The 24,266-nt window shown below is 39.3% G+C and overlaps 1 protein-coding gene across 2 annotated transcripts in view; it reads right to left on the bottom strand.

The window, feature by feature from the left end:
* The window catches only part of ITGA2 (integrin subunit alpha 2), a 94,240-nt gene that overhangs the window by 60,853 nt on the left and 9,121 nt on the right, over positions 1-24,266 (bottom strand). For both annotated transcript variants that reach the window (XM_046671532.1, XM_046671533.1), the window contains one exon: positions 8,595-8,715. In XM_046671532.1, the coding sequence (XP_046527488.1) occupies positions 8,595-8,715 (121 nt within the window). The remainder of the gene's footprint in view (positions 1-8,594; positions 8,716-24,266) is intronic.

Raw genomic sequence — 24,266 nt, forward strand, 5'->3', positions numbered from 1 at the left:
AGGATTGGCAGATGTTAGCTCAGGGCTAATCTTCCTCAAAAATAAATAAATAAATAAATAATGGTCAGGGAAGCCCTCAGGGAGAAGGTGACATTTGAGCAAGGACTCGAAGGAGGTGAAGGAGTAAACCATAGGACTCTGGTGGAAAAGCAGTCTAGGGTGTGGGAACAGCAAGTGCACGTGGCCTGTGGCTGGACCACAGCGCACGAGGGGGAAGGGGTAGGAGGTGATTGTCAGATTGGTAATGGGGCCAGATCACAAAGGGACTTGCATGAAATTGTGAGAACTTGGCTTTCCTCTGAGTGAAATGAGAAAGCCATTGGAGGGTTTTCAGCAGAGTAGTGATGTGATTTGACATATTTTAGAAGGATTTTGAAGGCTGCTCTGTTGAAAATGATTGCATCAGGTGAGGCAAAGCTGAAGGTGAAACATTTAGGAGGTGTTGCAACAGTCCAGGCCCAGGGGTGACGGAGGGCTCCAACAGCGCCGGTGGAAGGAAGGTGGTGGGAAACGGCCTCATTTTAGATATATTTTGAAGGTAGGGCCAGCAGGATTTCTTGAGAAGTTAGTTTTTGAATACAAAACACAAAAGAATAGTCAAGGATGTCTAAGGTTTTTCGCTGAGAAACTAAAAGGATCCGAGTGGCCGTGATTGGATAAGGGAGAAATTAGCAGTAGAGCGAGATGTTGAGAGAAGGACCTTGGGAGTTCAGCAGGGGTACTTTCAGTCTCAGATGCCTATCAGACACCCAAGGGGATATTTTACTTGAAATTAGAAGCTATTGTATATAACACCCACATTTATGTGAGAAATTTATATAAACACCCACAGTATATAAATGTAAATATTGTTCCTTATATTGTTTAGTTCCAACCATTGACAACCAAGGGGTTCGGTGAGTTCTATACGGCTACCTGCTTCTTGCTTGTAATGTAAGAGGAGCATATGATGGAAAGAATTCACCCATGAAGACGGTGGGTCTCTAGGAAGGAGGAAGACAGGTAAAGAGAATTCACACTTAGCTCTTGGTTGAGAAATACTGCTATTATAAAGTTAATAGTTAAGCTCTTTGGCATCTGTTCAAAGGCAGTTTTAGTGTCTAAGCCTCATTATGCTGCCTCAGCCTCCTTTGGCTGCCAGATCACTTCCTCAAACAGTGGGATGGCTAAACCCACAAGGTCTCTCGGTCCCCTGAAGCGGAGTCCACCAACCAAATTATTTGTAAAACATCTTAAGCCTCCATCTTATAAAAACCCTGGAAATTAGCTTTCGCACAGGAAGCAAATGAATCAATAAAGACTGATTCTGCAGCGATGACTCATCCAACAAAGCCTCGTGATGACATAAATTCCACATTCTCGGGCCCTGGCGGGGAACGCAGGCGTGATTTTAAGACCGCCGTATTTTTATAAATCGAAACCCATGAGATAGTTCTTTTCAACTAGGTGATTGGCAGATGGTTGTTTTATCAATGATAAGAACTGGAAAAGCAACAACATTTGTAAACTGCTTTACAGTTTATAAAGCACTTTTTATGTGCATCATCTCCTTCGATCCTTGTAGACAGCCTGTGAGGTCAAGTGTCATAACTATTCCTCTTTTCATATAAAGGAACTGAGTCTGAGTGTCTAACTGGCCACAAAGCCTAGATCTGCACTGATGTCTTTTCATTCCAAATCCCCAATCTTTTCCATCATAAATTTACTTAGAATTCATCTGGAGGAGAAGTCCTCATTGTTTTCTCATTTTGTGGGTCATAAACAAATTAACAAATAGGTTCCACCTGTGCTACTTCGCATTCCCCAAATCCCACTTCCGAGGGGGTTAGACAGATTGAGAAGTTTCAGACAGCCGGCCACCAGAAGAGGGGTGTGTCTGTATTACATATATATAACGTTTAAGGGAAAGACTCACAGTTTATTAAGGGAATTCGTAGTAATACCACCTTTGTAAACGAACTTTACTCCAGAAACAGACATTCAGGTGTTAATGCAAAGAAAGCTTAAAATGATAAGATTAGCTGCTGAGGCATGGAGGGTTTTCACAGATCACTGAAGGTCTCCAGACATTCTGGAGCAGCAGACCTATCCCACAAGCAAGTCACAAAAGATGGGTGTTTATGTGTGTTTGTGTGTTTGCAGGTATACACAAATTTGTGTCCAGAGTTGGGGAAGAGAGAAGTCAGGGCGAGGGATATTTGAAGTGCCCTTTCTACTACAGATTTTTATTTATGATAATTAATGTAAGCCACTCAAAATATTTAGCCATAAATATTATTTTATCTTAGTGGAAAAAAATTAACAACTCTGGGGTTGGCCCTGTGGCCGAGTGGTTGAGTTCGCGCGCTCCGCTGCAGGCGGCCCAGTGTTTCGTTGGTTCGAATCCTGGGCGCGGACATGGCACTGCTCATCAGGCCACGCTGAGGCAGCGTCCCACATGCCACAACTAGAAGGACCCACAGTGAAGACTATACAACTATGTACCAGAGGAGCTTTGGGGAGAAAAAGGAAAAAAATAAAATCTTTAAAAAAAAAAAAATTTATAAAAAAAAAAAATTAACAACTCTGCTGTGACAAATGTAGGTGAGTGAACACTGGGGTGGTCCATGGGGCCCTAAAGGTGTTTGGTTCCCTATTTATCCTGCCTCTACTGCTAACCAAGGGAAGGTCACTGTTGGCAGATGACATGCCACTTTCACACCTCTATTAGTCAGGCTGAGCAGTGGTTTAATTAGATGGGACTAGCATAATAATTATTTACAAAAATATTAGCAACAAGTTTTTCAAACTTAAAAGTGCAAGACTGTTATAATCAGACTTCTAACGCCCTCACAGAATCAAAAATTGGACTAAGTTATAAGTTAGTGAAAATTAACTAAAATGTAATGAAAGAATACAAAGGAATATATGTGCCATGGATTCAAAATCAAAGCAAACCCTGTGAATAAACGAAGTGAGCATGTTAAATGGCACTGCCAGGAAAACCTAACGGCCAGAGAATTTTATCTTTGGAAAGAAACATAAAGGATGATATTGGCTAATATTTAAAGGCCATAATGAAAGACAAAGACGTACTTATTTTGGAAAAGGGATCAGAATAGCATTCTTGGCCAAGAAGAAGAAATGGGCAGAAACTAATCCAGTGTGCATGGAAGCTAATCCACGACAGATGAGAAATGGTTAAGGAGCAGGCAGCGGAGAGAAGTCGGGAGGAACCAGTTATGAAGAATCCTGGTTTTCTTCCTATATACTCATGAGAGTATGTCACATATGCACAATGATTGAGTTTTTGAAGTGCTTTATTTTTATTCTGTCACAAGGTACTCAAAACATACTGGTGTGGTAGGGATGGCAGTCTCTTTGTGCTCCAGAGAGGTTGTGTGACTTTCCCAAAGTCACTCAGCTAGTGGTGGGGGAGCTGAGGGTTAAACAAACCCTTGTGCTCTGGCTCTTGACTTATATGACAAGTCCTTGTCCATGAGACAATAAAAAGACAGATGCTAACTGTCATCCCTGCCCAGGCAAGACTTTTCTGTGACACAACTTTTAGTTCAAGATACTGAATGAAGTTTATCTTACTTTATAAAGTTTACATACATGAAAATTATATTTAAATGTTATTTATAAACATACATAAATATATATACATATATAAATTACATATATAAATTACATTCTGCTACTCTCCTCCTTGGATACTTACAAAAATACATCTATTTGGAACATCTCATCTCTGTTTTGCGTTAATCTACCCTATGCTTATTGCCTATTAGCTCTGTAATCTTGGCAAACTACTTAACCTGTCTAAGTCTCAGTCTCCCCATTTGTAAAAGGGAGAACAATTTTACAAAACTCTTAGAGTCATTACGAGTACTAAGCGTTTGACAAAGAAAGAGAGTTCAGTAAAACTAGGTATTGTTATTATCAATGTACTATATGACATAATCTTTGATGTTTGTTATAGAATGGAATGTTTCTTTTTTATTCTTTATTTAAAATTCCCTTATAGACATATCTGTGTAAGACAATCTGTTATATTTATAATACACATAGGGCTTTATTAAAATTTTTCTTAATTAAATAGTTAAAACTATAATATAAGCTCATATATAGATGGAATTTTTTGTGGGCCATAACACACATTCATTTTAATCCTCCTATTTTCTTAAGGTACAAGCCCACACTAGTTCTCATTGGAACAAGAAAATACATTTCTACCACTGGAAATACCCTCAATTCCCACACAGTCCTCGTCACACAAGCGATTGCAGTGTTCTAAGGTTTTTGAGTCATATAATGAGCTCAGATTGTGCTTGGGAAAGGGCTTCAGATCAGACAAACGGTGCACATCCCCACGAGCTTCCAGGAAGCGATTTTAAATATATCTCAATCCTTTGTATAATTGTTTGTGATAAACATTGCCTCATCTACATTTGAACATCCTGTGTGTAAAATGACGGCTCCTAAGCGAGATGACTGTCTGCCTACACTGAAGGGAGAATAGACCACAACTTTACTTACTGACAGAGGGGCGCGCTGGTGCTCTGTGTGGGAGGGAATCTTGCTTCTAAAATTATCCAGCTCATCTGAGACTGTTAAAAAGGTTCAAGAATTCTCAAAGCCATATCACCACTATTTCTAGGGTCGAAGTCCACAGTGTAATAAAAGTTTAATAAATAAAACTAGCAAAAGAGTCAAGATTATTTTGTTAAAATCTTATAGATCCCAATGTAAAATATGCCCACAAATTCTTAGAAACATGGGACATGTGGAATAGCTAAGGTTGTACTTTAAAAATAGTGGAGTGTGATTTAAGAAAACTCAGACTAGATCCTTAAGTGAATTGTCAGAAGGAAGGAAAGGGCTGAGAGATGGAGTTGGGCTCAACAAGAGAGATTGCAAAGAAAGTCAAACTAAGCAGAGGAAAAAACTACCAAAGGCAGCTTCAGAACAAGCAGAAAGGGAGTAAAGGAAATAAAGGGATGTGTGTGCGTGTGTATGTATTATATATATACAATGTCTAAGGGAAAAAGACTCAAAATTTATCAAGGGAATTTATAGTAATACCACTTTCTGTGCCCAGAGTTAACTTGATTAGTATCAGAAGGAAAGTTAATGTTTCAACAGTCCTTCCCACATCTGCTACTTCCATAATGTCTGTCCGACTGTCATAAATTAGGAGTGGAAAAGGGCACAGTGCCAACTGTCAAAACAAATAGGCAATTCTGGATTCCAAGTTTCATATTATTTTCCTTGAGCCTGAGAGTTGTGAAGGCTGCTTGTCCTAATTGTGGCCCATTCCAGCCCTGGAGTGGGAAAACCCATTCACCTGGATCCTACCACAGCCCTGCCCTCTGTGACAAGGCACCTTGGCAGGGCCAGGCGAATGAGAGAGGTCAGGAGGGAACCTGGACCCTCTAGGGTCCCAGGCCTTGGGAAGAGAAAATGAGCTCTTAATAGCAAGTTAATATAACTAGTGACACTGAAAGAACACACACTATTAACTACAAGGGGCTGGCACTTAGGTCTCTGGCATTATTCATGGCTGCCTACTCTGCATGCAAATCTTCTTCATTGTCTCTACTCCACGCTCCTTGAAGTCAAGGTCTATGCTTTGTACACTCTGCACCTCCCGTAGTGTCCAGCCTATGGGAGATTAGAAGATCATGGCCACAACCTGGCCTCTGTGCTTCTCTGCTCTGCAAGGCCAGATCAGTGAAAGGACACAGACTGGCATGCCAGGCCAGCTTTTGTTCTCTTTCCTTCCTGTTTCACACCTCCACAGGGTTAGCCTCTCAGGTAAGACAATGACTCTCCCTTCTCTTCTTGTGTGGTGGCCTATGCTCATACCAGCTGGTGATTATATATAGGCTTGAGGAAAGTAAGGCCTTGCTCAGCCTAATACTACACCTTACCAGAAAGCTCTACACTGTAGTTAAAAGCACCAGCCCAGCCATTAATAGCGTGGTGTCTTGTTTTCACATAGCCATTGTCCTGTGTTTACACATCTTTCAGGAATGTCATGAGAAAGCCAAGGCAGGATTTAGAAATGTCTGATGTCCCTGGTCTTAACACAACCCTATGAGCACCAGAATCTCACCATAAACTGCTAATACACTTGTCTTAACAACGTCTTGTGTGCTTAGAGGGAATCCTGGAGAGAGAAAGAAGAAATGGTTACCTCTCATTTTCCCAGGATTCTGTGTGCTAGGTTCCTGTCAACTTTCTGTCTCTTTTTCTCTTCCTCAATTTCCAACCTGCAGTGTGTCCAGTGGTTGAGTTGCCTTACAATCCGCGACAGGCTTATTGTCTTAAATAGCATCTATTACTAGTGGTGGCTCTTTCTCTTAGATTTACCCCATCCCAAATAACCTCAAGCTTAATACCAGCTTTCCCTCAGCAAGTCCATGTGTATAAATTAGATTATCAGAGTGCGTCTGAAGGTCTTGTTCAGCTCAGACTTAAGTCAGTCTACTACAGTTCACTTTGTAGAGTACTTTGGGTGAATCATTTGGGAATAGGACTTTCATTCATGCATTCGATGAATAATCATTCATCCCCTACTCAATGCCAGATACCACTCTGGGTTCTGTGGACACACCAGTGAACAAAACAATGTCTCTATTCTCAGAGAGAGGCCGAAGACAGACAATGAACCTATAAACAAATAAAGATCATTTCAGATGGTAATAACTGCTACACAGAAAATAAATCAGCATAAAAGGCTAGAGTGACCAAGAGGCGTGGTGAAGTGCTAACTTAGATAGGCTTGTCCTAAAGGTCTCTATGAGGAGGAAATATTTGAGCTGACACTGAAAGAAGAGTATCAACCAACCAAGTGAAGATCTTGAGAAGCTGTTTCCTTCCAGGAGAAAAGCATGTGCAGAAGCTTTGAAGCAGGAATGAGTTTGGTGTGTTCAAGGGGCAGACAACAGACAGAACTCATGGAGCACAGTGAATAATAATAAGGGTGAGGGGGTAAAACCTGAGATGGGAGAGGCAGACTGAGACCAGAGCATGGAGGATCCTTGAAGGAATTTTATTTTATTTTAATTGCAGTGGAAAGGCACAGAGGGTTTTGTTAAAGTGGAGATGTTTGATATGGGCGTCCACAGTTCAGGAAAGAATCAGGGCTGGATATGTAGAACTGTAGGTCATTAGCAACTTCATCTGCTAGATTCCAAGGTCAAACTACACTGACCATAACGTCTCTCTAGCTTCCTTATGTGGTTACCAAAGCAGAATCAGATAATTGTCGGAGGGGCACTCTCTCTCATATCCCAAATAATGACAGTAAATGCTATTCTTTGGGTTTCCAACCAGATTGTTCTTATCCTTCCGAGTGATTGACAAACTGTCTGCAACATACCCTGCTTTCCAAGTCTCCTCACGTTAGTTAATACTCTTCTCCAGCCTTTTCATCTCCACCTCTTAAGACCCGCCGCATGTGTCACCTCCTCCAAGACACCCTTTGAGAGACATTACCCTCTCAAGTGAGAATTTCACTTTGTTTCCCTATCACACAGACAGGCATGCTCCAAAATGTGAATAATTTGCATTTTAATATTTCTTTGAACTGAATTTTTTAGAACCTCAAACATAAGTTCACACAGAAAACAAGGCAATAAATTATAGGTCTATTTGATAAGCCAACAACAGCTCATTTAATCATTGGAAAGAGCTCTAGAGGATCCAGGATCTGAAGCTCCAGGGTGAGTCCGAAGCCTTCTGCCGGAACAGGGAGATAAGGTTCCAACGGCAGGACTCCTGTCCACCAGTGGCATCAACTCTGGCAGAAGAGGAGCTACAGCTCTTCTGCCTAAAGACAACTTTCAGAATCATCTGATTTCCCCTGGGCTGATTTTCATTATTATTATGGGAAATTTAAACCAGCAATGGGGGTATATGTTTCCATATCCACGAAGGAAGTTGTGCATAAGTGTAACTATGGTTTATAAATGTAACCCTTACAGAGCATTAAAAAACTGGGGCACTTTGGGGCAAAAATAAAAGGTGCTAAATGCACTAGAGAAAGGCACCTTGTAAATTTTGCATGGATGCTTGGGAGGATTCTTTACCACATGGAGTAGGTAAGGCTGACTTAGAATGAAGCCAGTAGACGAAGCCTTGCTGAAGGAGAAAATTTAGGGAAAAACTCTACCATCTAGAAATGGCCCAGAGGCAGCATTAGCTAGCCGAATATTTAAAAGGCTCAATGGGTACCAGTTTACAGAAGAAGAAACGAAGACAAATCTATCTATCTATCTATCTATCTATCTATCTATCTATCCATCCATCCATCTACCTATCTATCATCTATCTATCTATTAAATGACCAAAACTGGTATCATGAATTCCCTATGGAATATTTAGAGAAAGTTTTCTATTCAGGTTTTTAAAAAGTACCATTACACCATCCCATTAATCATCAATCTCAGTGTTATCAACTCTCAAGGAAAGATCCTTCATTTAAGGATATTTGAGAGCTACTTATTGATAACATATTCATGCACCAATTTGAACAAGCAATTGGAATCAAATATTAAATCTCTTTAATATTTTTATTGAAATAATAAAGAAGAGATTATTCTTACCAGTTGCCTTTTGGATTTAGAAACTGCTGCACCGCATAGCCAAACTGTTCACTTGAAGGACCAGAAAATATCTTTGCTTCCGGGAGACCGACATTGTATGCCATACAACAGTTTAAAATGCCTATGAAGAAAAATGAAAGCAAAGTTCATACTTACAACACGTGAATACAAATTTGTAACATAATTCTCAAAGGCCACCTAAAAAAACTTGTTTGACGTAATAATTATTCTCTTTTTTAGTGTTTACCAAGAAATCCTAGCTACTGCTTTTTAAGTGCTTATTTGGGGCCCTGGCACCACGCTAAGTACTTTATACGCATGATTCATCATCTCTTCATCTTCATTGCAATGCTAGGAGATGGTTGCTAATATTATATTTGTTTTGCAGAGATTTCTGAGGATTCCAGAAATGTGATCTCACAGGTGGGAAGTGATAAGGGTAAAGTCAGCACTTGAGCACAGGACTGTCTGAATCCAGAGCATGAACCCTTAAACCACATATTACCTCTAGGCATTCTTAAGTAACTTCAGCTCTATTTGTCCTTTGTAACACAATAAGACTCTAAGCCACTCAAGGGCAGCGTCTGAAGGCTATCTTCTATTTCTTCAGTATCCCCCTGAAGGTCTTGAATGGACTCATATGAAATGTCTCGAAAAAGCACTGCTGACTACATCAAAGGAGGGAGAAAATTCACAGCTCCTTGAAAATTCTATCATTTTCTTTCAGAAGGGATCATTTTTGAGGATGAAAATGTAGGGGAAGATGTCCTATCTTTTTTCCTGTAGGAACTGTCAAAATTGGGTTTGCTTTTTGATGCTTCTTTCTGAAGGCTCAAGAAACGATAATCATTTTCAAAAACAACAAAGACCTTGATAGGATAAAGCCCTGATAGACTTTTTTGAAAAACCTTGTTTCTGATGGAAACATAATGAGGGAAAAGAGTAAAGTTGATAAAATCTCCTTCTCTGATGTGGATAGCACTAATGCTGGCAGTCCTTCATGCTGGAGAAAGAAGGCTGGGTGGATCTTAACGCTCTTTGTGGAAACGGGAATATGCTTCATACTGTTTAAGATCAGTATTTATTTTTGCAGACACTGAAGGCAGAGTGGACTTTTAAAAACCGACATCAAAATTCCATTAATATGTGTTTTCACAAAGGATATCCCACTTTCTGAGCAGCATTGAAAGTGCACAGTATTTCATAAGTCTATTGTTTCAGGCACTGAAAGGATGGAAGAAAAGGGCTTGCTCTTCCATTGTCCCTGCGTACTTCCGGGAGCAGATTCTGCAGAGAGCTCCAAAGGAATAATGAAGTCAATGATGAAGCTTTGGGGACTTAAGGTCGTTAACATGCTTCTCTATGTGCCAAAATCATTCTACTGTGGATTTGTTCACTCAAGAGAGCTCAGCTCATTATTTCTTAGAAATACGTGCTGCCAGGAAGAGAAGGACAAATAATTTTGAAATACTCTGCAGCAAAATCTACATAGCTCTCCATTTGCAAATTTTCTCCTTACTGTCTATTTTTCATATGTACCACCACTTCCTTTTATTTTTGAGGAAATAAAATGCAAAAGAAAATAACAATGCAAATTAAGCAGAGAACGAGAAGTGACATTCAGAATACTGGTGATTCCAATCAACAGTTAAACTTCACCCCATTGTGCAGAATTCAATAAATGCTATTTAAATGTTACTAATTATCTAACATATTAGCAAAAGCTTGGGGAGCTGATGCCAAACTGCTCCCACTTTTAAAATATCTAATGCTGGAAAGACCACATATGACTGTATATATAATGACATTGTTTTTTTCCCTATTAATTAGACTTCAGCAGATCATGTAATGATATGAAATCATGATGGAGTTCGTTTTATCACCTCACAGTTAAATTCTATTATATACATGCATATATATGTGTAAATATGCACTTATGTGTATGTATACATATATGTACATGTATATACATACATACATAAAAATATTGTTGGGGCTGGCCTTGTGGCATAGTGGTTAAGTTTGCACACTCCCCTTTGGTGGCCTAAGGTTCATGGGTTCAGATCCTGGGCATGGACCTATGCACCGCTCATCAAGCCATGCTGTGGCGGTGTCCCATATACAAAGTAGAGGAAGATTGGCAACAGATGTTAGCTCAGGGCTGATCTTCCTCACCAAAAACAAATAAAAATAAATGTTAAAAAAAAGTAAATCAGATCATTTCATCTCTCTGCTTAAAGTACCCCAATGTCTTGCCAATACACTGAGAACAAAATCTAACTTCCTTTACCATGGTTTCAAAGGTCCTTCATGATCTTGCAGTTGTGTATCTGGTCACTTCACTTTCCATCACCCTCTTTGCTTACTGTGTTCCAGCCACACTAGATTTCCTTCTGTCCTCTGAACACATGCGACTCATTCTACTTATGGCCTTTGTAGCCATTGCCCACAACATTCTTCCCAACTCAGCATTTATGTTTTGGCACCTACTCATCATTTAGGTCTTTGCTCAAACGGGTCTCTGCTCTCCTTATGGAGACCTCCCCTGACTCCCCTATCTGGCAACCCAACCTACTCCATCACTACAACACTATCGCAGCACTTACTATCTGAAATTAGCTTATGTATCTGCATCGTTTGGTGTCTGTCTCCACCTACTAAAATCTAAGCTCCTTGAGAGCTCAGATCTTGTTTCTTTTATTCATTCTTATTTTCTCAGCCCCTAGGATAATATTTGTTAATGAAATAAATTTTTGATTAATACATGTTCTTCAATAATGACTTAGAACATAGAAAAAATCAGAGGGAAAAAGATCACTCATAGTCACATCATTCTAATGCAAGTGAAGTTAATTTGAAGGTATTTTCTTCTAGTATTTTTTCCTCTATTATTTAAACCATAATGTATAACTCAGTTTGTATCCTACTATTTTTTTCTCCTTTGTTTTTGTGATTTGCTTGAGCAAGATTGTTGCTGAGCTAACATCTGTGCCCATCTTCCTCGATTTTTTATGTGGGATGCTGCCACAGTGTGGCTAGACAAGCCGTGCTAGGTCCGTGCCTGGGATCTGAACCTGCAAACTCTGGGCTGCCAAAGCAGAGCACGTGAACTTAACCACTACACTACCAGGCCAGCCCCTGTATCCTACTATTTCTTAATGCTTATATCTGCCTGCCTATTTCAGAATCATCTTGACTCATTTGATCCCCACAACCTTGTAAAACAACAAAACTTAGGTATTTTTACCAATGTATGAATAAGGAAACTAGAACTCCTGGAGGTTAAATGCTTTTCTTGCTCAATGTCACCCAATCGGTGGCTGAGCTCTGGGTCTTGCTCTGGCTCATCTTCTCAACCTTATTGTCCAGAATTTCCATTCATAAATGGTCTGCTCATTTTCTTCACAAAACATGTCATTCTCCGTCACTATTCCTCCATTCCATTGATCCTAAATCTATTCTTTTCTGCTACTTCAATGCTTCTCAAGACCCTGCCTCTTTTGATAAATCTGGACAATCTCAGTTCATTATATTTATTTCTTTTCAAATATATATTTATAATTCACTATCTATGTCACTGTTTCACACTTAGCCTATGAAAGCTAATTCGCATATATAAATTTACGTAATTATTCTAACTCAATGTCTATTTATTCTTTGCAATACCAGTGCTTACAGTAATATGTTCCTATGTCCGTCCTCACAACTTAACTGGATCATATGGAAAAGAACAACCACATTTGGTTCATCTTGTTTCCTTCCCTCCAAACTTGCCCACATGTCTATACACAGTATAAGTAGATCATTCAAAAAATGTTTATCCAGCTCTTTCATGCCAGGCATTTTTCCAGGTCCTGAGGATATAGCAATGAGCAAAATGAACCAGATCCCTGCTGTCTTTGAGCTTCCATTCTGGTAATTTGACTAAAAAGCCAATCATTACATCATAATGTAGTAAGCATTAAATTTCAGAGACACACAAAGAAGCTTGAGACAGAAGTTGAGAAGAGGGTAAATCTCAGTTTTAAGGCTTCACAGACAAGGTGGCAACCAATCTGGATATTGGAGGATGACTTGGAACTCACTACGTAAAGAGGAAGGTAAAGGTCATTCTGAGCACAAGGAACATCCAGCTTAGCAGCATACAAGTATGAAAGAGAAGAGTATAAAAACAGTGAAAAACTTGGTACAGCAAGTCCTAGATTATTTCATTAAGCTATATATGTCTGGGTCTCTATTAGATGCAGTGAGTCTCAAGATGACTTGAGCTTTGCCCAAAGGGGTCACCAGTACCAATATTTTTACCCAGAGTGTAATCTTCCCTCCTTGTCCTCATGTGAATGCAATAGCAGCACAGCAAACCCAAAGTATTTATCAAAGGTGACTTTGCACGTGTTTGTTGACTGTAACCAAGCCAAAGTAGTCCATTGAATCTCACCAAAACTTATCACAAATATAAGCATTGTAGTATCTCCTAGAGGGTTAACTTATTTCCTCTATTTCCACAATAAAAAGGGGGCAGCGTTTCATCCTTGATTATAACCTGGAGTGTTGCCATGTTAATATCCATAGACAAACCAGATAGTTAAGCACCAATTGATCAATGCATACTTCTTCTCTCCTCACACATTTGAAAATTTTATAGGACCTCCTACCCTGAGAGTTCCTGCTCATTTCTGAAATAGTTTTTTGGAAAACTTTAATAATTTAAGAATTAGTTTCAACAAATATGGAATTCATTCTCCCATTTTATTCCGGAACTCAACTTTACGTTACAAGATAATTCAAAAGAGAAATATATGTTTGGAGATTAGGTATAGTTAACCCAGTTTTGTTCTCAAAATGTAGTGAAGCAAAGAAAGAAACCAAATCCTTTGAAAACAAGAGCAGAAATAAATGTAGAAAGCAAAACATGCCATTCTATATTTAACAAGAAAAATTTGGGAGGGGAAGTTTATTGAATTCCATGTTATCATTGTCAGAGCTTAATGACACCTATTTGTAGTATAAGATGGCAGGAGGAGGGTCTAATTTGTGTAGCCAAAGCAAAATTTAAGCATATCTACATATGTTGAAGGGCTGATGGGGCAGAACTTTCACAGAAGGGGTTCATTTGCAGAAAGGTCCAGGGAGATAGAGGGGAAGAAATTCATTTTAAGAGAAGAGAATCAAGGCCAAAAGCAAGAGGTAGACTTGGGAAGACAGATGTTTTTAACTAGGATTTTCAGACTGCACTCCAGCCCCTTCCTGCAGATGTGTGCTGGCAGTTTGGGGGTGGGGGGGGAGATATGTCTCTGTTAAATAGTGAACAAAAATATATGAAATCTTCCAGTCATAAAATATATAAATCATGGAGATGTAATGTACACTTGGTGACTATAGTTAATAATACTGTTTTATACATTTGAAAGTTAAGACAGTAGATCTTAAAAGTTCTCAGCATAAGAAAAAACTTTGTAATTATGTGTAGTGACGGACGTTAACCAGACTTACTGTGATGATCATTTCACAATATATACACATATCAAATCATTATGTTGTACACTTGAAACTAATATAATGTATGTCAATCATATCTCAATAAAAATATAAAATACATCCAAATTAATCATATATATATGTGTGTGTGTGTGTGTGTGTGTATGAATATATATATATATGAATTCATATATATATGAACTCTAAGCTGGAATCTTTATAACAATGCAAGCACAGGGTTTCATTGCTTTAAGGCAGGGGAGCACAATTCTCCCATGGCTGGTAGGGACTGGTCCTTACAAGCTGCACAGGTGTTGGCAGGAACAGGAGTGCAGGACAGTGAGCTGGGTGTCGCAGGCATAGCAGGAAGGCCCAGCAGTCATGGAGACACAGGGAATCACTCCTAGAGGATAGCAAAGTTTCCCTGGAGAACTGTGCTCCAGAGTCCAGGAGAAATGCTCTCACCTAAATCAGGGATGCGTGAGACTCCAGGTATGATCTGTCCTGGGACCAAATTTCTCTCCATCTGTGGATGTGTGAACCCAGAAATCAAGCTATCTGCTTCTAAAATGTGACGGTGTGACAGGCATGTGATAGACATTTCCATTTCAAAAGGGAGAACTTAGAAGGAATAAGGGGGTCACCAGTACCAAAAATGTTTAACAAAGCTGGTTAAATTCCATTAGGTTTCAAGGCCTGAGAATAATCCTCTTGTTGCTCAAGGTTCTGTCCTGTAACAGCTCTATTGGCCTCTGCTTCTCTGTCCCCTTCAGTCCAAGATGGCAGCATTTCAGGTGAGACAACATTCCAGAAAACCTTGTAGGTCTCCTGTGTATGTCATGGGAATCCATGCCATTAGACAAGAGAGCTCTCCATATATTTTTCCCGCATAACTCCATCTCTATTCCTGGCCTCTGCTAAGATTGTTGAGAGGATCCACGAATTACACACCTAATCCATTCAGCAAAACATTTTTCAACTATACCCTTGGCCTTCTCTTCCAAGCACACCCTCCTAACGATGAGTCTCCTAATAGTGGCTTTTTTTTTTTTTTGTAATCTCATAGGCTGAGAATTTCCCAAATCATTAAGTACTGTTCTTTTTTGTTTAATAGTTTCTTCCTCAATTTATCTCTTTCTTCTTGCATTTTACTACATTCAGCAGGCCATATCTTCAACATTTTGCTGGGAAATTTCCTCAGGTAAATATCTAAGTTCATCATTTGAAGGTTCTACTTTCCACACAACTGTAGGATGCAATTAGGCCAAATTTTCTGCCTCTAGATAACAAGGATCACCTTTCCTCCTGTTTCCAATAACATGTTATTAATTTCTTCCTGAGCCCTCACCAGAAGTGGCTTCAACATTCATTTCCTACCAGCTGCCTCTGCAAAGCAATCTTCAAAGACCATCTCTCTCAATAAGGTAATATTCACTGACTTTGGTGACGAGAATACAGAAATATCTTATATGGGGCCACCATTCAACATAATGCAATGGATATGCCAAGAATGTAAGATCCTAATTGCTGTTTACCTGGACCATTTATCAGGGTGGTGTTTGCAGCAAGCAACTTTGAAGGATGAGGTAATATCTCCTTTCAAAACAAAGAGCAGGCTTGCTGATTTCTTTTTATGTTTTTATTTTTATTTATTTATTTTTTTAAAGATTGGCATCTGAGCTAACAACTGTTGCCAATCTTCCTTTTTTTTCCCCCCAAATCCCCCCAGTACATAGTTGTATATTTTAGTTGTGGGTCCTTCTAGTTGTGGCGTGTGGGACACTGCCCCAACATGGCCTAATGAGCTGTGCCATGTCCGTGCCCAGGATCTGAACAAAGTCTGCAAACCCAACCACTTGGCCACGGGTCCGGCCCCTGATTTCTTACTGTAAAACAGCAAGTTCACCAAGCTCAGTGTTCTTCTCTTGTAATGCAACCTGCTGCCTATGCAGGCTTCCATTTGGACTCCTTCATGTAGCCCCCAGGAGACTTCATGAGGAAGCACAAGGGAAGCTGATGTAAACATGCTCATGCTCATGTTGCTTGCTGTACTGTGAGCAACAAAGTCCTTTTCTCTGACTCGGGAGTCTCATGTCATCTGTGAGCATCCATGAAACAGTTAACAGGCTAATGTATTAGCTTGTACATAGTGTAAAATCAAATAGCAGATCTGACAGAATGGAGAACAAAAACTCTGCTGTCAGGAAATTGGGGGCTGAATGACAATGAAAATGGATGTGTCCCGGGAGTTCAGAGAAATCCTGGGAGGGCATTGTATTTTCCTACAAGGATGGAATAGGGATTTGAATGATCTTATCTCAATTTTAAGAAGCAGAGAGACTCCATCTGACACCTGGGTAATAATTTCCTGCTTCATGACTTGTGGCCATCTTTTTTTCTTCTTTTTTTACAGTATATACATGTATCATTTATTTGACAATTACTCTGCATTCATATCAAAGAAATATATGCATCACTTGCATGGCCAGAAATAAATCCATTAATATATTATTAAGCTTAAGAGGGTGTTATAGATCAATTGCTCCCCCTCCCAACTCCCATGTTGAAACGCTAACTCCTAATGCGACTGTATTTGAAGATAGGGCCTTTAAAGTTAAAAGAGATCATAAGAATGTGACCCTAGTCTGATAGGACTGCTGTCTACATAAAAAGCAGAAGAGTACCAGAGAAATCTCTCCCCATGTGCACACAGAGGAAGGCCACCTGAAGACACAGCAAGAAGGCAGCAGTGTACAAGCCAGGAAGAGCGGTCTCACCAGAAACCAACCTTGATGACCACTTGATCTTGGGCTACTGGTCTCCAGAACTGTGAGAAAATACACTTCTGTTAAAGCCACCTGGTCTCTGGTATTTTGTGATAGTAGCCCCAGCAGACTAAGTCAGGGAAATCAGATTATACTAGAAAATTTCAATTTACTATTCAGAGTTTTAAAGATAATTCTGTCAATACATAGATGCACACATATTAATACAGGAGAGCTATATGCTAATTTCAGTTATATTATTTAAGATTAATATTTTGTGTGAAAAAAATCCAAGTTTTTTAGCGACAAAGTAACTGCATCAAATCTTGGAGTACTGTGGCACTTAGGTCATTTTGAGGCCCTTTCACATTTTTTGATCTTGCAGGCAATGAAGGTCTTCAAAAATCTACTGCAGTTGCTTTTTAGGTCCATTTATTTTGACTTAGTGCTTCCTAATAACTCAATAGATTCTCTTTTTTTCATAACGATGTTGGAGGGGGAGTTGCCGTCTGTCCGCCTCACTGTCTCCCAGTGGCCAAGAGGACTGGAGAACCCCTAGGAATATCAGCTCCTCAATTCACTACACTTTCTTCCTTGATCCCTTCTGAGTGAAAAGGGAAACTGTCTCTCTCTCTCTTGCAGAAGAGCATTTTTGTGCAGTTAGCAAGTCAGCACCTGTTGACTAACTCACTCAGGAGCAAGGTATGCCTCACATGTCTCGAGGCAATAGATGGAAACAATAGGATAACTGAAGTTAGTATTTCTTCCCTCACAGCTCTGTTCACAGGCCACTTCTCCATAAACTTTTGGTTCAGATCTTCCCCTACCATTCCAGCCTGCATGCACCCTTCTTCTAACTCCCTCAACACTCACCATTTGCATCTCTTATTGGGTGTACTACCTCAAAATGTTACTCTATTGTTCTCATGTGTAAGTTTTGCCTCGATAACTGCATAATCATTCGCTCCCTCATCTGTCCGACCTCACCCCCTACCCTCTCCCTTTAGCTCACTTAGCTGGGCTCCTGGTTCTTCCTTGAACACACTCTGATCTCAGGCCTGTCTCATGTGTTCCCTATGCATGGAAGACCCTTTTCCCAGAGAGCATCATGCCCACTCTCATTGCCTTCTTGTTTCTGTATCAAACATCAATCTAGCAGAGCTGCCTGTCCTCACTACCTGTGGTGGTCAGGGGCTCCCAGTGATCCCCATCTCCTGTTATTCATGCCTTTGTGTGATCCTTTCCTCTAGAGGGAGGGCAGGACCTGTGACTTCAAACCAATAGAATTAAAGATTCAAAACATAGAATCAAAAGTCACAAGATGTCACCTCTGTGATCACATTACACCAGATTGTAACTTCCATACTGATAGCAGACACTATCTTCTATTGGCTTTGATGACGCAAAGAGGCCTCCAGGACAAGGAACTGAGAGCAGCCTCCAGCTGAGAGCCAGCAAGGAGCTGAGCCTTCAGGTCAACAGCCCTAGAGAAAATTAATTCTGCCAACAGTCAAAGTGAGCAGAAGTGGCTCCTTCCTCAGTTAAGCATTCAGACGAGACCTCAGCTCTGGTCAACACCTTGACTGCAGCCTGTGAGAGACCCTGAAGCAGAAGATCCCAATGAAGCCACACCTAAATTCCTGACCCACAGAGATTGGAAGATAATAAATGTATATTATTTTAAGTCATTCTACATGTGGTAATTTTTTGTATAGCAATAGATAACTAACACATAACCCTATGTAAAACAGTACCTTCCTCTTTCCCATCCACTGCCCAGCATTCTCTGTACTCTTACTATGCTGTATTTTTCTCAATGGAGCATCACTACCTCATATGCTATATATTTATCTTTTTTATTTGCCTGCCTCCCTTATTGAAGTCTGTATGGGGCAATCTAAGTTTTGTAGGGATTAAAGGTTTTACAATTTGGGAGAGTGGCTCTTTAAGGAAAAAAGTTACAAAATTGTAACACAAATTATGGTATAAAATTAAATATACCTATCGAATGAGAAAAGCAATCCTAGCAAGTTACACGTTTTTAAAAGCTGAAACATCCAAAAAAAAAAATAACATATATTTTACTGATCGCCTGAGACACTTCTGTAATACCTTTTTCCTACAGTTTTTGGCTCTTTTGATCACCACTTCACTTGACAATAATTTTATAAAATCACATTCTCTAAAAAGAGCTCAATTTTTCTTCTGTCATGGTAAATTGAATTTTTAAAATTATTATTTATAGTTAAGAAAAGTTCCTTTCATTTTCATAACTCTTTATTTGTAGCATCATGTAAATGTTTAGGACTGTTTTCCAGTATCATACAGGAGCTATAGTATTTCAAAGCACCTCAAGTTTTCTTTTACAGGGATTAATCCAGAAACTCTTTGAATTGATGACATTTATTAACTAGTTTGTGGTTGATGTCTTTGTTGAAATGTGTTATGTTAGGGTACAAAAGAGGCAGTGATCTTAACTTTTGCATGTTTAATAAAAATATGAGGCTGTGTGAACCCATGGGAAGGGGCCTCCACAGCGAGAGTCCCTGAAGCTTAAGCTTCAGCTTTTTATGGTAAATCTGCCTTCATCCCTAAGAGTAGAGACTTTGTCTATTGTGTCTACTGCTATATCCCCCAGTACTCAGAATAGGGCCCAGCACAGGGTAGTGGATCAACTGAACGAACAGACAGTCCGCTGATTCTTTCACCTTTCCACCTAACAATAAGTTCTGCATACAATGGGAGATCCATAGAGACCAGTTTACTTAATAAATATGAGTTCTGGACTGGTTCAAAGGAAGATGCTTGAATGTAGGCTACTGAGAAGATATATAAATCAATGGATGAAAAGATACATCAATAAATATACATACATAGATGTACATACATATGTATATACAAATACACACACATTTAATTTTCTCTTTAGAATTTTAGAGAATATTTAACTTTGCTTTTTATCTAGCTATAGGGAACCCTAAAGAGAAGACTGACTGTATTTGGGTGTGATGATTGGCAGAAGTATACCAGTGCTAGAAGTACAAGGATTTTTTTTTAACTGAAAAATCCACATACTGGGGAAGACCAACAGTATCTCACAGTGCCTAAGAGCTTGGCTTCTGAGGTATGAACAGCTCTGTGACCTTGGGCAAGTTCCTCATCCAATATAAGCCATTGGTTTTTCACCTATGAAACAGATAACATACGAGCCTACCTCAGTGTGATCAGACAATGCACGTAAAACCCTCAACCCAGTGCCCAGCAAATGAGCGCTTAGTAAAGACAGTCCGTTTTTCTTTTGTTTTGTTTTGTTTTCACTATTTATATGGTTGTGTTACTGAGGAAGGCATACTTTTTGAGAACTTTAAAAGGCATGCCAACTTGTGATCCCACTTTCACCTCTAACGTGAAAAATATACCCCGAATAAATTTCCCTTTAAGCTTCTGCGAACTGCTGTATAATGGGTAGGAGGATGACACATTGCTGCATTTTGCTGAGACATACTCAAAGCACACCATGAAAGCCAAAAAAACATTATCAGTCCATGGACCCTCCAGGAAGTCACACAAGCAGGAAGTGTGGTTACTCAGACCCTGACTTTGAAACTAAGAAAATAAACTTCAAACTCTAAACTGAGGCTAATCATTATCTAGAATATGTATGACAGCGGAAAATAGTCATAGGTCACATTAGATCGCTAGAACACATATATAACCTCAGGAAATCATTTTCAATAGCATTGTCTTCATGCTGAAAGGACAATAATGCAAAAATAATGTAGAAAGCCCTCCCCTCCCTTCAAAAAAACAAAGCAACTAAATTTAGAAATTATAGGCCTTTTGGAAATGACCACACATTGTATACAGATTTAAGCTCTATAATATCTGGCTTATAGCTATAGGGCTTAAAAAAAATGTTAATGCAAAACCAAAAGCCCAAAATGACCCTTACAACTGCTTTTGGAATATAGTGGCGTAACATTCTCCCTCTTTCATTAAGAAAAACAATGCAATTTTTCTTTAAAAGTCTTTGTTTTGAGTGTTAAATTTTACATTCAATAAGGATCTAGGTGATACCATACTCCTCCACAGGTGATGTTAGAAATGGAAAGTGGAGCTCCTGGAGGGGCTGCCTTGAATCCTCCGATTCCCCCAGTGTCTGACCTTCCACTGCCATACACTAGGCACCCCAAGAAGGTCCCTTAAATAAATGAATGATGACAAAAATGGATGAATACCAAGTAGATGGATTTAAAAAAAAAAATAACATTACATATGTTTTCATAGTCTGCAAAATACTTTTCCATTCATAATCCCATTTGATCCTCCCAACGACCCAGCAAAGCAAGGAATAGTTTGCCTGTGACTTACCCAAAGTCACCCAGAAAAATGGCATTTAACTAACTCTTCAGAGCTGGAGTTCTTTCCATGATGTCATGAACATTAAATGGGCTTAATAACTGTTTTTTTAGTGTAGTGGTTCTCAACTGGGAGCAATTTTGTCCCTTAGAGGGCATTTGGTAAAATCTGGATACATTTCTGGTTGTCACACTGGGCTGGGGAGGTTGGCTACTGGCGTCTAGTGAGTGGAGGCCATCGATGCCACTCAACATCCTGCAATGCACAAGACAGCTTCTCCCGCCCCCCGAGAAAGAATTATCTAGCCCTAAATGTCAGTAATGCTAACGTTGAGCAAATCTGGTCTAAACAATGAACAGCTTGTAAACACCATTAACTTAAGTTACTGTGGTGGTTTTAAAATATGTCTGGGATTTATTTGACACACTTCCCATCAAGAGACAGAGTAAATCTCCTCTCCCAGAATCTAGGTGGGATTTCATGATTGCTTTGACAAATAGATGCAGTTGCGTCATTTCTGAGTCTAAGCTAGAAAAGGCCATGCAGTTTCTTTTGAGACACTTGCCTTTGGATCCCCACATTGCCCCACAAGAAGTCAGACTTCCCAGAGAGCGCCATGCTGGAGACAGTACTGGATGGGACCACACGAGAAAAGAGAGCTTCCTACCCTCTGATGGTAACCACGTGAGAGACCTTGAGCCAGAACTGCCCAGCCAAGCCATTTTCAAAGTCCTACCCAAGAAACCACGAGAGATAACAAATTATGGTTGTCATTTTCAGCCACTAAGTTTTGGGATGATTGGTTACATGGCAATAGCTAACCAGAACAATCTCCAGATTCAGTAACTCGCAGTAAAGTGCTCTGGCAAACAGAATGTCTTCTCTTTCCCCCTAAAGGGTTCTGACCCATGGAAGTATGGGAATCTTAACTAGATTGCCACTCCTCGAGTGAAAAGGGATTATAATCAGCCTGTGGGAAACAGGTGACAAAGGGAAGTTTGTCAGAGATTTTCTAAGGAAATTCTGAAGGGCACCCTGAAATGATGGGCAGCACACTGCAGGTTGGAGTCCTAGGTTTTAGTCATTTCAAAGGCTGGTTATCATAAAAATGAGGCATTTATTAGAGGATCTCTTGAGGTTTCTTCTAGCCTAAATGCTAGAATATCCTAATCTATATATATTTTTCAAAAGATAGGCGTTTTTAAATTTTAACTTAAAAAATGCATCCTGATGAATATGAAGAATGAGAATTAAAATAAATACGCAGCAGCACTTTATATCCAGCAAACTACAAAAAAAAAATTTAAAAACTATAAAGAGTCAATTAAAATCTAATGTTGGTGAAATTGGTAAATTCACACCTTACTGATGACTACATTATTCAATATGCTACAGGAGCTAAAAAATACACGTAATCTTTGACTCAGGAATGCCTCTTCTGGAAACTGTCCAAAAGGAAAAAGAAAAGAAAAAGCATCTTGCACAAAGACATTTATAGTCACATTATTTGCAGTAGGGGCAAAAAATCCACAGGAAACAACCTGAATATGCAACAATGGGACAATAGTTAATCATAACATGGCAGGATGCATTAATGTAAAGTTATAAATATGAAGCCCGCATGGAAAAGTATACACAAAAGATCAAGTGAAGAAAAGTAAAACATTCATTTTCATATAAATGGTGAGTATATCTATGAAAAAAGTTTTTCACATATATAAATATCAAAAGAAGGAAAGAAATATGAATTTATAAATAAATATTTTTTCTGTAAAGAGGAATGTTTTAGTATGTCATTTTTCTATAAGGATATTAAATATTCTGCTTCATAAAGAAAAGCTCCTACAAGCTGAAATTATTAATCAAGTTTAGTATTTCAATGGATATATTTACTTCACAGTTATCTGAATCCTGGTTTTATTTTAATTTTTTAATCAATCATTTTCTCGGCGCTTCCTATATGCCTCATCCTGGGAATACAATGATAAACAGGATGCAAAGTGATCTTAAAGAATGTATTCGGTAGGAGAGAGAGTCAAGCTGAAGATAAATTATGGTGCTGCTTCACGAGAACAGAAAAGGGGTACAGGAAAGGGCTTTTTGGGGAAAAAAGATGTCTGTACTGTCCTGATACTTTTATTCATCTTGTTACTTGTCAACAGAGCTATCCTAGTAAAATTATTTCAAGACAAAGGAGAAACATTTCAAAAGCAAACAAACTCTGTCAAAGAAGCGGAAAAAACTTACCAACTACAGAAATATTTTAGCAAATTCAGACAAACCTGCAAATAGAGGCCTTTCTGCATATTCTAATTGGAAAAAAACTAGGAAGTTTTGAGTTTGGCATTCATTCAGAAAGTGTGCCTTTAATCCATGTTATGGTAGCTGTCACACACGTCTCATGCATTCGTCATTCATTCAACAAAATTCAACTTGGCACAAGCAAAGAATAACAGGCCCTGTCTTCTCAGAGTTTGCAGTCGATGGGAGTTAGAGCCAAGTCAACAGATTGTTGAACAGAATGTGACAACTGCTATGAAAGGGTCCACGTGAGAAGGACACCTAAAATGGATTAGGGGTTGGGAAGGCTTTGTAGGGTACACAAACCTCAGTGAAGCTGAGACTTGAGTCATGTACAGAGCGGTGGTTGGCAGCCAAAGAGTATTTCAGAAAGAGAGAACACAGACAAAGGTAAGAGACCATGGGACTGTACTCCTTTTTTCTTTTTCTTTTTGGTGAGAAAGATTGGCCCTGAGCTAACATTTGTTGCCAATCTTCCCCTATTTTGTATGTGGGACACCGCCACAGCATGGCTTGATGAGTGCTGTGTAGGTCCGTGCCTGGGATCCGAACCTTGGAATCCAGGCCACTGAAGCAGAGCGAGTGAACTTGACTACTATGCCAACAGACTGGCCCCAAGGGACTGTATTCTTAAAAAGGGCTAAGGTCACATCTCACTTGAACCATAACAGCAACAACAAAAATAATAAAGTGACATATATATTAAAGTTTGATAATTTGAGGGCAAAAATTAAATACTGTAAAAATAAAGGGATTTCTTAATCACAAA

Source organism: Equus quagga, chromosome 9 (assembly GCF_021613505.1).
Source record: "Equus quagga isolate Etosha38 chromosome 9, UCLA_HA_Equagga_1.0, whole genome shotgun sequence".
Taxonomy (NCBI): Eukaryota; Metazoa; Chordata; class Mammalia; order Perissodactyla; family Equidae; genus Equus; species Equus quagga.